Source organism: Eriocheir sinensis, chromosome 15, assembly GCF_024679095.1.
Source record: "Eriocheir sinensis breed Jianghai 21 chromosome 15, ASM2467909v1, whole genome shotgun sequence".
NCBI lineage: Eukaryota > Metazoa > Arthropoda > Malacostraca > Decapoda > Varunidae > Eriocheir > Eriocheir sinensis.
In genome coordinates this window covers 20,218,091-20,231,858 of record NC_066523.1, presented here as the reverse complement: position 1 = coordinate 20,231,858, position 13,768 = coordinate 20,218,091, and the positions used below count along the sequence as shown (strand labels likewise).

The 13,768-nt window shown below is 44.0% G+C and overlaps 1 protein-coding gene across 1 annotated transcript in view; it reads right to left on the bottom strand.

Annotated features, from left to right (window-relative positions):
* The window catches only part of LOC126998723 (uncharacterized), an 82,178-nt gene that overhangs the window by 39,481 nt on the left and 28,929 nt on the right, over positions 1-13,768 (bottom strand). The window contains exon 3 of the mRNA XM_050860712.1: positions 2,759-6,521. Coding sequence (XP_050716669.1) covers positions 2,759-6,521 — 3,763 coding nt within the window. The remainder of the gene's footprint in view (positions 1-2,758; positions 6,522-13,768) is intronic.

The window sequence follows — 13,768 nt, the reverse complement described above, 5'->3', positions numbered from 1 at the left end:
TGCACTCGACTTTCTACTCATGCTCGTCCCTATACTGTCCAAACCCCTTATGCAAGAGTTAACCAGCATCTTCACTCTTTCATCCTCACGCTGGTAAACTCTGGAACAATCTTCCTTCATCTGTATTTCCTCCTGCCTACGACTTGAACTCTTTCAAGAGGAGGGTATCAGGACACCTCTCCTCCCGAAACTGACTTATCTTTCGGCCACCTCTTTGGATTCTTTTTAGGAGCAGCAGTAGGGCTTTTTATTTTTTATTAATGTTTACTTTTTGTGCCCTTGAGCTGTCTCCTTAAAAAAAAAAAAAAAAATATATATATATATATATATATATATATATATATATATATATATATATATATATATATATATATATATATATATATATATATGTGTGTGTGTGTGTGTGTGTGTGTGTTAGAGTCGGCGTCGACAACAGTCCATGCCGTCACGGAAATGACAGTATAATGCTTCATAGTGTTGCAGACGCCGCGGCTGAAACACGCCACGCAGGTGAGTCATCATCACGCGCACCTGGAGCACCGCGGGGGCATGACACAACCTTTGAGGCACAGGGAAACAGACAGTGGCGGCTGTACACTGATGTGCAACGCTGGAGGGACTGACCTTCATACTTACTGGACCATTCATGAGTGTGAACAGACATTTTTGTATGAATGTCCTTCCCAGAGATGAGGGTAAAATGTCACGGGAAATGTGTGCGGGAAAAAGATTGTGAGAGGCAATTTATTCCTGCCTTGTTCGTCTGTATATTATGAATGTTCTTTCGTTACTATTTTAGGAGTACGTATACGATATTATTTTTACTTTGCGCAACAGATTTATATATTTTAAGTTTATGAGTTGGTCTATAATTCTTTACGGAATCTGTTGCGATGATTTATGAAATAGCAACAATAAAAAAAAAAATTTACTTCACCGTATCCCCTCAAAAAATCAAACTATAGTTATAACTTTTACGATTTCTCACTTTTAATGTAATGCCATAATGATATGGATAAGTTTTTTACTTATTTGCTGTAAAGTTGAATGACCAAATGTTCAATGTATATTGAAACGGCATGAATTACGACTAGCAGAACAGGTTTTCGACAATAGACGCTTATAACATCACCATAGCCGATCCAGGATTCAGTACGCTTCCTAACTAATAGGCGGTAATGTTATAATTGTATTTCGTAAAGAATCCTTATAACCAAAAACTAACTAAAATTATGAGTATTCTTTTTCTTGAACAAAACATTGAATAAACAACAGAACAATAATATGAAAATACATTCATATTAATACGACAACTGCGGCCCGATGCAGTAACGCACGCCAATTTGCGGGTATCAGATTCCTTAAATAACCATATTTTCACTGCACAAAGCAGGTGATGTCACTTATTGTGACTTCGTGAGCTTTCACATTTATCTATATGTGTATATTTCATGGAGGCATAACTTACATTACTACTTTCAGTTTTACTAGTGACACGTATTTGTGACTGTTTATCACAGTAGAATTTCACTCAATTAAGTGAATCAGACACCATAGAAATATTACCAGTGTGTGTATGAATGAATACAATGATAATCACATACTTTGATTTAACTCTAGGATGTCTCGTGGATCATTTATATATATATATATATATATATATATATATATATATATATATATATATATATATATATATATATATATATATAAACCAAATAATCCGGATAGGCTATTCTTTAGCCTACTACCGTCGCTCGAGGCCCCCAAACAGTCCCTCCAAGTTTGGTGATGTTAGGAGTGCCTGTTGTGTCCGAAACTTGTTGGTTCTAGATAATTTTATCGTGTCGGTTTATTCGTAAATCCCTTCTTCTAAGATTTTGTTCCTCCGTGGAGGGACCGTGGACCTTTGTCGAGGGACAGCCCAGAACGAGGGTGCGGGGATGTACTCCAGAGATTTCTCTCTATTATAGGAGGAGGTTGCTGACAAGACCGGCTCCACCGGCTGACGCCGACACAGTCGATCTGTCGACGACGAATGAGGTTGCACTTGTGAGTGCCTTCCTATTACTTTCGGTACAAGGTGGATCACAAAACTACTTCTAAAATCATATGATTTCTTATTGTAAGATGCACTTTAGTCATCTTATTTGTTTACATTGGACATTTTCACTGTTACGTAAACGATCCGTTTAACACATATGAACAAATATAAACTTTATTACACGCGTTGTTGTGTGAAGATCAAGGGTAAATTCTCTTGGTCTTGCATTCAATAACAAATTTGTTCCTTTTCGTCCAGTTAGCACAGTGTTCAAAGAAAACGAAATTTTGCAGCATAAACTACTGTGTATGCGTATTTCTGCTGTAGGCTTGTAGAACTTTGAGAATGAAATACAAATGCTTTTCATATGTGCTTATTCATACAACATCTGAATGTATCCTTTCCTGGCGCCCACACTTTAGCGCTTCACAAGGGAAGACTGCAGTAAACAGTGTCCCTGGCTCTGTCCGCTCATGCGAACCTGGCATGCTACTCTTTCACCCTCCTCTGCCATTCGTCCTTCAGCACATCATTCGTCTGTCAGTCTGTCTGTTTGTCTGCTTAATGGTCACTTAGTCTTTTCGTATAATTGTGACCTTTCTCTTGCATCATATAACTTTACTTCTTTTTCTTAGGTTGCCAAAAAACAAAGAAACGAATACACGCTTAACGTATTATCTTTTAACTTGATCATAAAAGATATAGACTTACCTTGACGGCCGACTTAATGTTGCTGAGCTTTCTGTTCTGGGTGTGGCCTGCGCGCCGCCTGGCCCGCCTGGGGGACGGGGGCTGGGGCACCACCTCGCCATCAGGACTCACGTAGAGGGACCTTCGCTTTTGTTGCCTACTTTGGGCCTCTTCTGCCGCCATGGCCGCCGGAAGGGACATTTGGGAAGCTTTTCTTACTCTGAGCGGTGGTGATGGTTGGGGGACCCTGGCGGGCGTGAACCCGTAGGATATAGAGGCAGCTTTGCCGCTATAGAACTGCTCCTCCTGCTTCTTCGTCATGATGGGCATTTGCTGCGTAAGCGTGACGTCTGGGAGGGGCTCGTGGGACAGCATTTGAAGTTTTTTTTTCACTGACTCCATGGTGTCATCGGCGGGTACGACCGACGGCAGTGACTGAAGGGAGCGCTGTTTCTTGCCCCGGGGGCTGGGGATGGGCGCGCGGGTGTTGATCCACTCAGGGAGGGGCTTTGTTTCTGGTTCTTCCTTGGCGGTGTGTTTCGGTGACGGTTGACGAGCAACTTTGCTTTGGTTGAAATTTGCTTCATATTGATTTTTTTGAGTCTTTTTAGTGCGTGGACTTGGTTTAGGTGGCCCGTCTCGTGGCTCGCTGATCTCCCAATAAATGGGTTCAACTTCGGAGCCGCCAGAGTAATTGCTGCCGGGCCCCGCGTAACCTGAATCTGACGGCGTCCTCTCCAGTTTATTAGCAGCTTTATTGGGGGTGAGACTCTTTCCATCGTAGGTAGTCATCATGTCGGCGGATTTTATCGGTGAGTTCCTTTGACCGTTTACAGAATTATCGCTGACAGACGGCTCTCGGGTGGACGGTGTCGTGCCCCGCGGTGTTCCAGGAGGAGCGACACAACCACCAACGGTGGAATAACCGTAGCGACCCTTCTTGGTTCTAGGACTTGGCTTTGGAGGGTCTTGATTCTCTGTGTAGGGGGAGGGACCTAGTCTGAGCTGCGGAACCTCTTCGGAGGGTGTCTTCTCGGGAGGCTGTGCTGCCACGCCGATGTGCTGAGGTGCTTCATGCTGCGGCGTGACTTCACGAGGCGTGCTCGAGGGGCCATTCATCACTAGTTGTGAGTTTATTTGTTCCATATTTTTGTTGTTTAGTTCATGTACAGCGTTCTGCAGATTTTCTTCACCATTAGTTTTGTTTATCCTTGGTGTATTTACATCCGAACCACCTTTGCTGAGTGATGATTCAGTGATTTGAGGCTCTGTCTCCTGTCTATCCTTTTCTCTCGTCCTGTCACCATCATTATGGACTTCATGAGTCTTTGTTACCTCAGGTTGTGTTTCAGAGGCATTTGTTGCGGCAGTAACGTTGGGCAACATCTTGGCAGAAACCGTAGCTTGTAAATCTTTCTCTTCTACCATCGGGGTCTCGAATTCCTCCGAAGCACTGAGGAAGCTGTAGTAGTTGGTGGTTGTGTCGTCGACATCCATGGCCTTGATAGCGAGCAACGCGTCCTTTCGCAGCCTCAGGCCATCCTCTTCCACGAACGAAGTGTCCATTCCAGGAGATGACTCGTGGGAGACGGTTTTCATTTCATCTGAATCGACCTGAGACACGAATTCCAGGCTGACTGGTGAGGCGCTGGGGCTCTTGTTTGGTGGCGGGATTCCATTTGAAGAAGTCTGTGGAGGTTCTTGCTTTGTCTTACTGGGAGCTGAGTTCTCGACATGGACTTCAGATTCCTTATCAGCTCCTGTTGAGCTTACGCCGCCCTCAGAAAAGTTTGGAGCCTCATCGGCGAGAGGATTGCCGTCATCATCTTCAAATGGGTTCAGATTTTTTTCGCTAGGGAGCTTTTCATCCTCAGTCATGTTATCGACTTCCTTCTTAACATCAGGAGGCGTTTTTCCTCTTTCTTTTACAGCTTCTAATTTATCTTTGATTGAAACTTTGAAAAGATTATCCTTCTTGAATGGACTACTTTTCCCTTTCTTTTTCTTTTTATCATCGTTGTTCTCTTCCTTTGCTTCCTGTTTACCTCTCAGTCCGGTCTGGTGAGAGAAAACTGACCCAGCAAAATTCTTAATGGACTTTGGAAAGTTGGCTCCTGAAATTTTGCTCCTCTTTGTATCTTTAGCTTCTACCTTTAGTGACTCGGCTGCCACATCTTCCTCAATCGGCCCCTGAGTAAGGGAAGGCTGCTTCTCTCCCTTCTCAGGCTCGCCGCGCTCCACAGTTTCTTGTGGAAGTGAACAAGAATTCATTACCCTTTCAGTTTCAGGTTTTTGTAGATCAGCCTTCATTTGTGAGTCATCATTATCTGCGTCTCTGCTGTCTGTCACGGGAGAATTCTCTCTGTTCATTTCGGGGTCATTAATTTCTCTGGTAGGTTTGTCCTGGCTTACAGCAGTCATACATGCGGTGTTTGTTATGCTGTTTTCAACAGGAGCCTCATTTGATTGAGAAAGGGAAGTCACATTGTTATCATTAATCTTTTTCTCAGACTTGACCTGGGTTTCTGGAGCATTGCTAATAGTGTTTGCCTTGCTACTCTCCCGTGACTGAGGTGGAGGTGGGGGGCCCTTTTCGTTCTGAGTGGTCTCCTTCAGTACATCTTCTTTTATAAGTTGGTTGTAATTCACATCTTGAGAATTGCTAGACAAATCTGGGACTTCCGAGGCCTCAGTCTTTTGTGTCGCCTCCGAGACTTCATGTTTTTCAACTGACGAAGACGTTGACGGCGCTTGAGAAGTTTCATGTTGCTGGTGGCTGATAACCGCGGAGCCATCATCTTTATAGTTACCGTTCTCCTGAGAGATGTCAGGCGATTCACTGATTCCTGGCGCACCTGCAGACGTGGCCAGGGCGTAGGGAGCGGCGGCGAGGTGTATGTCTGTATCTTTGTCGGTTGTCCTCTGTGCGTCTACAATTGGCTTGATAGAAAGCTTTCCTCTCACCTGGAAGATTTTTTTGAAAGTCTCCTTACGTGTCGATTTTTCCTTTTCGGATTCCTTCTTCTGTTCCTTTACCTCCACTTTCTTATTAGTGTTATGCGAAAAACCGGCTTGCGAGTCATCTCTGCTCAGTGTGTTCAATTTGATTTCGTCTCTCTTGCACCATTTGTCGGGAGGATCGTTCAGTTCATCAAGGCGAATTTCTGATTTACTTTTGGGAAGGTTTGAAGATGTCATAAACTTCTTTGATTTCAACCATTTTTGTATTCTTGACTCAGCCTTTTCGTCAAAACTTTTTACCCACTCCCGAGCCTTTTGTGACCCTCCCTTCGGCTTGTCTTTCGGCGGTGTCCCCGACTCCTTCTGTTTCGGAACAGTATTATCCACAAAGTCATAGTATTTGCTTTCTTGGCCGTCGTCAGGGTCATTGAAAGCTTCAACGACGTTTTCCTTAGAACGAGTGAGAGTTCCGCAGGCGTCGAACCACTGGTCGCTGTAATCTAGCTCCGGATGCACGGCCTCGACGACCCCTGCGTCTGTGTCCGATTCGTCGCTGTCAATAAACTCGAGGTCATCTTTCACCGACAGCAGTCCGGGGCTGGGAGGCGGAGAGGGGGGCTCGGATGGGTTTTTGTGTTCATGAACAGTGAGGACTATCGTTGGCTGGCCCTCCTGAGGTCCCCCGGCAGAGGGCACATGGATCACCTCACTGCTTGTCTCTTCGGACGCCGCCCCTCCGCTCTGGCACCCCCCATCGCCCTCTGCCTTTAGCAGCGCCGCCTTCACCTCCTCCAAAGCTGCTGCCTCATCCTTCGGGTCGACTCTGAAAGGAAAAAAAATATCAGTGCAGTGTACAGGAATACTGTCGCATGTAGATTCAAAGTAAACATACAGTAACAGTCACTCCATTAAAGGATTATTTTAGAAAAAAATATAATGGAGACAATTTAGAGAGATACTTGTTCTTAATGTTACGTGTTCTAAGTAGCATTATCATTTTAGGCACGCATCCATATTATCGGTGTTAAATCTCTTTACTGAAGGATCTCCCTCAGGCCCACAACGCTCACCTCTGCAGGGAGCCCAGGATGATTTTGTCTCACATCGGCCAAGATTCCAGTACAGTAATGAAATAAAACTGCGCGGCTTACTGCGTGCAAAACCTTCTAATAGCTAAACATAATTTTTGCAGATAAATTTACATAGCTATACCTAGATATTCACCACTCAGACACTGGCCCAGAGTATGTGGTATGTCCTTGAGAGAGAGAGAGAGAGAGAGAGAGAGAGAGAGAGAGAGAGAGAGAGAGAGAGAGAGAGAGAGAGAGAGAGAGAGAGAGAGAGAGAGAGAGAGAGAGAGAGAGAGAGAGAGAGAGAGAGAGAGAGAGAGAGTGAGAGAGAGAGAGAGAGAGAGAGAGAGAGAGAGAGAGAGAGAGAGAGAGAGAGAGAGAGAGAGAGAGAGAAAGGGCATCAAGGAAGTTGGGGGGGTGAAGGAAAGCAGGGGGGAGAGTGGTACTAAGGGGTGACGCCCAAGCACATCCGTCGGCACACTATTCATATTCTCTCTCTCTCTCTCTCTCTCTCTCTCTCTCTCTCTCTCTCTCTCTCTCTCTCTCTCTCTCTCTCTCTCTCTCTCTCTCTCTCTCTCTCTCTCTCATCATGAAGCAACTAAAAGGTAGAAAATAAGTAGACGAAAATCAACCACAACCTAAAAACATCCTCCAGCGACATTTCCTCTCTTCGTTACGCATTTTCCTTCCCCACTTCTCCCTCCCTCCCTGTCCTGCCTCCTTTACCCCCTCAGTCACCCTCACCCTCACCCTGCCACCCTCCCCACATGAGAGAGGCTGCAGGGGCTCACTCACCTTTCCCATAGCTCATTAGCCCGTATTCTTAACAGGGTTGGAATATTTTTTCATAAAAATAAAAATTCGATTTTTTTATTAAAATCAGATTTTTTAAATCGTTTTTTATAATTGATTTTTTGTTTTCACTAATTCACATTTAATTTGTTGTTAGGTAATGTATTAATTCGTGTTTATGTGTACAACATGCTTTCTCTCTCTTTTTGCTGTGGGAATAATTTGGCCCGAATTTTCATGAAAAGGTTACTTTAATTATACGCATGATGCCTGCATTACACTTAGCACGATAACCCTTTCCCTTTGAAATTCTCTGAAAGGAAATCGATACAGGATTTTTTTCCAACCAGCTGCAGACATAGTTAATACTTGCACCAGTACTTGCTTGCTTACAAGTCAGGAGATGTCTGCCACCCACTCAGTTATGTTTTGTTCCTGAGCACATACCAAAGTTGCCAACTAGATATTTTAAATACCGGTAGTAAAAAGAACATTATTAATGGGAATATAATTTTTGGTAACAAATGCCGATTGAGCATAAAATGTCTTTTATGGGGTAAGCCCACAATAATTATCAGGATGACAAATATAGTTCCAGTAGAATTCTTTAGTAAATTTACCTCTCTGACATTCTTTCCTGCTCTGGCCTATGGGACAGGTTCTGTGCAAGTCATACCTCAATAGCCAGGAATTAGACCTGAAATCTCCAGTCAGTCAAAGTGCTGTAATTTCAACTATCTGGAATTTTTAAGTCATGCATACAAAGAACACATAATATTTGAATGAACACTTATATCACAATGAACACATATTACAATGAACACATTATCCTTTAATTTTGAATATAATGTGCATTGTATGCAGTGAATACAATGCTCATGATATTTAAAATTAAAAGATTTTGATTTTAATCAGTGATTTTTTCTGTGATTATAATCATTTGATTTTAATTATGCCAACCCTGATTCTTAAACGTATCGGCTCCTCAGTTCGCTCGTTTGAAAAACCTCTCGTAGAAGTTTCACTGACTGTTTTGTGATCCTAGTAATAATTTTGCATAACCTCTGCAATTTGAACAAGAAAATCACCCATGAAAACCCCGTTAATTATCTTTGTGGCTTTATTATAAACAGTCGTAACGGGAACCCGATACGTTTAAGGGTATGGACCATTGCCCCTCGTCACAGACATATATAAGTATTTTACCTAAAGGTCCTTATTACTAGACGTTTTCGGCTCTCACAGCAAATACTTTCAGGGCCATAAAGGACATTAATGAGATTTTATGAGTGCTTTTCACATTCATGGTGCAGGAGCCTTGTCAGACTATCACTAGCTTCATGAAACTACCCATGGAAATACCCACCCACAGCCTCTACAGAAACCCTGCCAAGTGTGGGTGTGTAGTGTGTAGGCCTCGAACGGTTTGAGAACATGGGCCTATAACTTACCAACCTGCTGCCTCGAACCCTAGCCACGTGTGATGCTATATTTTTTTTCGTGTATATATATTTTTAGGGGGTGTCTGTTTTTATCGAGATGTTAGTTTGTCCTGCCACAGTATTAGAGCTGTCGGAATAAACGCTGACGGGAGTGTTTACGTTGAGGAGCCATTCATTATAAGCAGGCCGGAGCACCGTCGGCGGCAGGGCGTGTCAGGCGGCGTGTCAGGGGAGCTAATCGTGGGCCCTCGTTTATCCTCCTCGTGCCAGGGGGCCGGGAGGACTATGGCGGCTTTGTTAGTCCTCCATCTGTCTCGCCCTCCTTCATTCCCCTTCGCTAAGTTCTGCCGTAGATGCTCATTCCCCTCCTCCTTCCTATGTCCAGGGTTGGCAGCGCCTCGCCTCACAGAGAGTACTCGTTAAGAACAATTAAGAACAACAATATTTTTCCATGCAGTACCTCTACACAGCACTTTGCTTCCATTAAGTACTTTGATTTGACGTTAAGTTTAAGTTATACATCTTAGTCAGACGGTTCATGTCGTCTGCCAATCTTTTTGTCGTGTAGTTACTCATCTATACATTTAAATATGTACGATTCATGTTCATATGTTGATACGTTGTTTATGTGTTAGTTTATTTGTGTGCGTGCATTCGTGCGCGCGCGGGTGTGTTCATGTGTGTGTGTGTGTGTGTGTGTGTGTGTGTGTGTGTGCTGCCGACACGTTGCCTGCCATAATTATCGCTGAGGGGCTGGGAGCTGCAGTGCCTGGAGCGAAGGAAGGGGCGGCTGGTGACACTGTTGGCACCACTGATCACCCATGTGACACGCGGAACTCGGTACCGCAAGCCAAGAATAACTCTCTCTCTCTCTCTCTCTCTCTCTCTCTCTAGTTTTTATTTACTCCCAACCTTCATTGCTGTTGTTTCGTCTACAAATAGTCTCCGTGAGGGACGCAGCACGCATTACTAGGCCAGAGGAGGAGCCTGGCCGGGTTGGAGCGGGAGGGAGTGATCCGTTTTATTATTCTAATTCATTCTCTTTTTACTATTTACCACCATTTTCAATATTAGTTTTCTTTGTTACAACAATTGTTAAAGTATTCAAGGGGATGGTGATGTAACTCGATTAGTAAGCGTAAAACATTATTTGGGAAACACTTGAGTTTCTCAACCAGTTTTCACAGAAAAGAAAATTTTTGAAGAAACAAGTTACAAGCCTCTTCTTCAGTTATTACCTCACGCCTGGCCGCCTTCTAAAAAGATATTTCAGTATGATAATGAGAAATAACAGTTTTCCAACTTTGTATTTCTTTTTTCTTTTTAGCCGCTTAATGCTAGAGTAAACTGTCTGGGCAGCAGTGACTGAAAAACAAAAATATGAACAAATCAATATATCATTAAGAAATCTCTTTTCGCACACAAGAGAGATCAAATCCCTGACAGTTTCAATTGCTGTTAAAAGAATGCTACGAATTGAGAGTACTGATAACAGATAACTATTTATTTCATACTTCTTGCCGATGCAAATCATTGATCGGTAAAAAAAATAACTTCCCAGGAGATAATTGACTTTCTTCTCTCCATGAAAATGTTTATTCATTGATTTTCCATTGCCAGCATCGCTAAGGACGGACTAGTGGGAAAGGGGGAATCTTGTATTTTCGTCCTAAATATTCATACTGTCAAGAAAACTCTGCGGGATGTAGTAGGCCAGGAACTTCGCCTCGCCATTAGCAAACTTGATTTCTGTCTTGCTTACTCTACCTGCATTACTGTGTTCATGTGCTGCAGTCCATGTCCCGTGAACTCTTGTTATTAGTAAGTCCTTTTCTCAGCCACGCCCCCTCCCCCACTACCACTAACAGCAACAGCAGCAACAATAACAACAACAACAGTACCACCACCACCACCACCACCACCACCACCACCACCAACAACAACATAGCGACGACAAAATATATCCATTCTCTCGACATCGACATCAACACTACTGCACTAAGGAAAGATAACTTGCTTCTTTTGCCTTCTGTCAAAATACCCTACTTCACCCATCCCCCCACCCCCCCATCACCACTACTACCATCACAACCACAACAATAACCCGCCCCCCCCCACACTCATTATGCCCATCCTCTTCCCCCTAAGCATATCGACAAATACCACTACCACCACCACCACCACCACCACCACCACCACCACCAACAACAACATAGCGACGACAAAATATCCATTCTCTCGACATCGACATCAACACTACTGCACTAAGGAAAGATAACTTGCTTCTTTTGCCTTCTGTCAAAATACCCTACTTCACCCATCCCCCCACCCCCCCATCACCACTACTACCACCACAACCACAACAATAACCCGCCCCCCCCCACACTCATTATGCCCATCCTCTTCCCCCTAAGCATATCGACAAATACCACTACCACCACCACCAACACTACCACCACTACTACCACAATCACAGCCGCTGCCAACCACCACCACCACCACCACCACTCCCACTCATCACGAACATTCACCACCCCCAAACATATCAACAAACACTACCATCATCAACGCAACTCTGACACATCCCCCCCTCACCACTACCACTACCACTCCTCGCACCCTACTCATCACCGCCCCCTACCTGGCACTCTCCCTTTAACCACCTTCCCCATTTTGACGGCTGCCTCTTCCTTCCTTCCTTCTTAGACATTTCTGGGACACACTCTCCCCTCGGAATGTAAGGCACGGTGGGACGCTTATGGAAGAGGCCAACGAGGCTCTGCAGCTGGGAGGGTATCGGTGTTAGTGGCGCCGTTTGTTGCTATATAGAGTCTTTTTGCCTCCCTAGCGGTGGCTGCGGCGAAGGGTGAAGGAACTATAACGGGTAAACAAATATCAGAGTAGAGACGATTTATATGGGAGGGAGAAAGGCGACACGGTGACTTCTAAATAGGGGAAGGGAGATGACAGGAAAGAGAATAAAGGAACCGTTTTAGAGAGAGAGATATAGAATTAAGGAAATCGACGGAAGAGGTTTTGCTGCGTTGTGAAGATGGATCGGAAAATTACCAGGAAGAAAAAAAAAGTAAAACAAAAAAAAAACAATAAGAAATGGATGCGAGGGGAAACAAAGGTGAGGGAAGAGAGGCGAGGGGAAGAAGGGAAGGACTAGGATGGGAAGAGTTAAGGAAGAGGAGGAGGAAGGGAAGGAGAGGAGGAGGGGAAAGAGGAAGGGAGAAGGGCGTGACAGGGCGTGGCAGGGGGCGAGGCAACACCAGGAAGTGCTCGGAGGTGAGGGAGGAGACGAGTGTTTTGTGTGGCAGGGAGGGAGACACCACCTCTCTCTCTCTCTCTCTCTCTCTCTCTCTCTCTCTCTCTCTCTCTCTCTCTCTCTCTCTCTCTCTCTCTCTCTCAAACGTTTAGAGCACAAATTCCCTTCAGGCTCAAATTTTAGGAAGATAATTGTAGTGTTTCTTTTCAGTCTTGCCTCACGTTACTGACACACACTAGAAGGTCAGGAGGGATTTTGAGGAGGGACGGAAATGCACCATCGTCTGTCTGCTTGTTTGCTTCATTATTTTGTTCGTCGTGTTGCAGTGGATGAGATGGTGTTTGTTTTATAGTGTTTTTTTCTCCGTTTGTCTGTTTGCTTCATCCGTTAGTTTGTCGTGGTGTTGGGTAGCCATGGTGTTCGTCTCTGTGTAGCTCTTTGTAGTGTATCGTCAATTCAGTGATAGAAAACGTCGCTATCCATGCTCTCGAGGTCTAGTCTATTAATTTTTCTTGTTTTCTTTGTTTGTTTTAGAATGCTATGTAATTATTCTGCTTGGGTCCGTACTCTAATTATCAGTGTTCCTATAATTATCAGTATCATTGTTATTGTTTATTATTATTATTATTATTATTATTATTATTATTATTATTATTATTATTATTATTATTATTATTATTATTATTATTATTATTTTCATTCTTGTTACGTAAGAGGTGGGAAGGACGGCAGGAATTGTGAAATGATACTGAGAAGAGAGAGAGAGAGAGAGAGAGAGAAAGAGAGAGAGAGAATGGAATACCTAAGTGAGAGGGTGACGCAGAAGTAGGAAAGGAAATATGAATAATATCAATAAAGAAAAATGTGTATGTGTGTGTGTGTGTGTGTGTGTGTGTGTGTGTGTGTGTGTCCAGCAGCTGCCTGTATTGCCATAGACATTTTCTTTCTCTGGTGTATACCCGCATGTCCCTTCCCTCACCCCCCCCCCCCCCCCAACACCTGTGAAGACAGAGGGGAGGAGAAGGAGAAGATGGATGAGGAAGAAGCTGCAGTGGTCGTGGTTGCGGTGCTAAGTAATAGAGATGGGGCAGGAGGAGGAGGTGGTATGGGTAGAGGTGAGGATGGAGGAGCAGGAGGAGGAGAAGGAGGAAGAAGAGCAGGAGTAAGCATAAATACAATGAAGAGAGGAATAGAGGAACAGTTAGGAGTAAACATGGATATAAGTAACAGAGTAAAGAGTAATAGAGGATTAGAGGGATAGCGTAGCAGGTAGGAGTGAATGCGGATATAAGAGGATACCGGTGCTTTTATGAGGCTTGTGTACCCATCATTGAAAATATATAATGAGTCGGCGTTTTCGTAGTTTGATCTAATGCTGAGGAGGAGGAGGAAATGGAGGTGGAAGAAGGGGAGGTGGAGAGGGAGGAGGAGGAGGAGGAGGAGGAGAAGGAGGAGAATAGTGCTGAGGAGGAGGAAGTGGAGAAGAAGAAGAAAA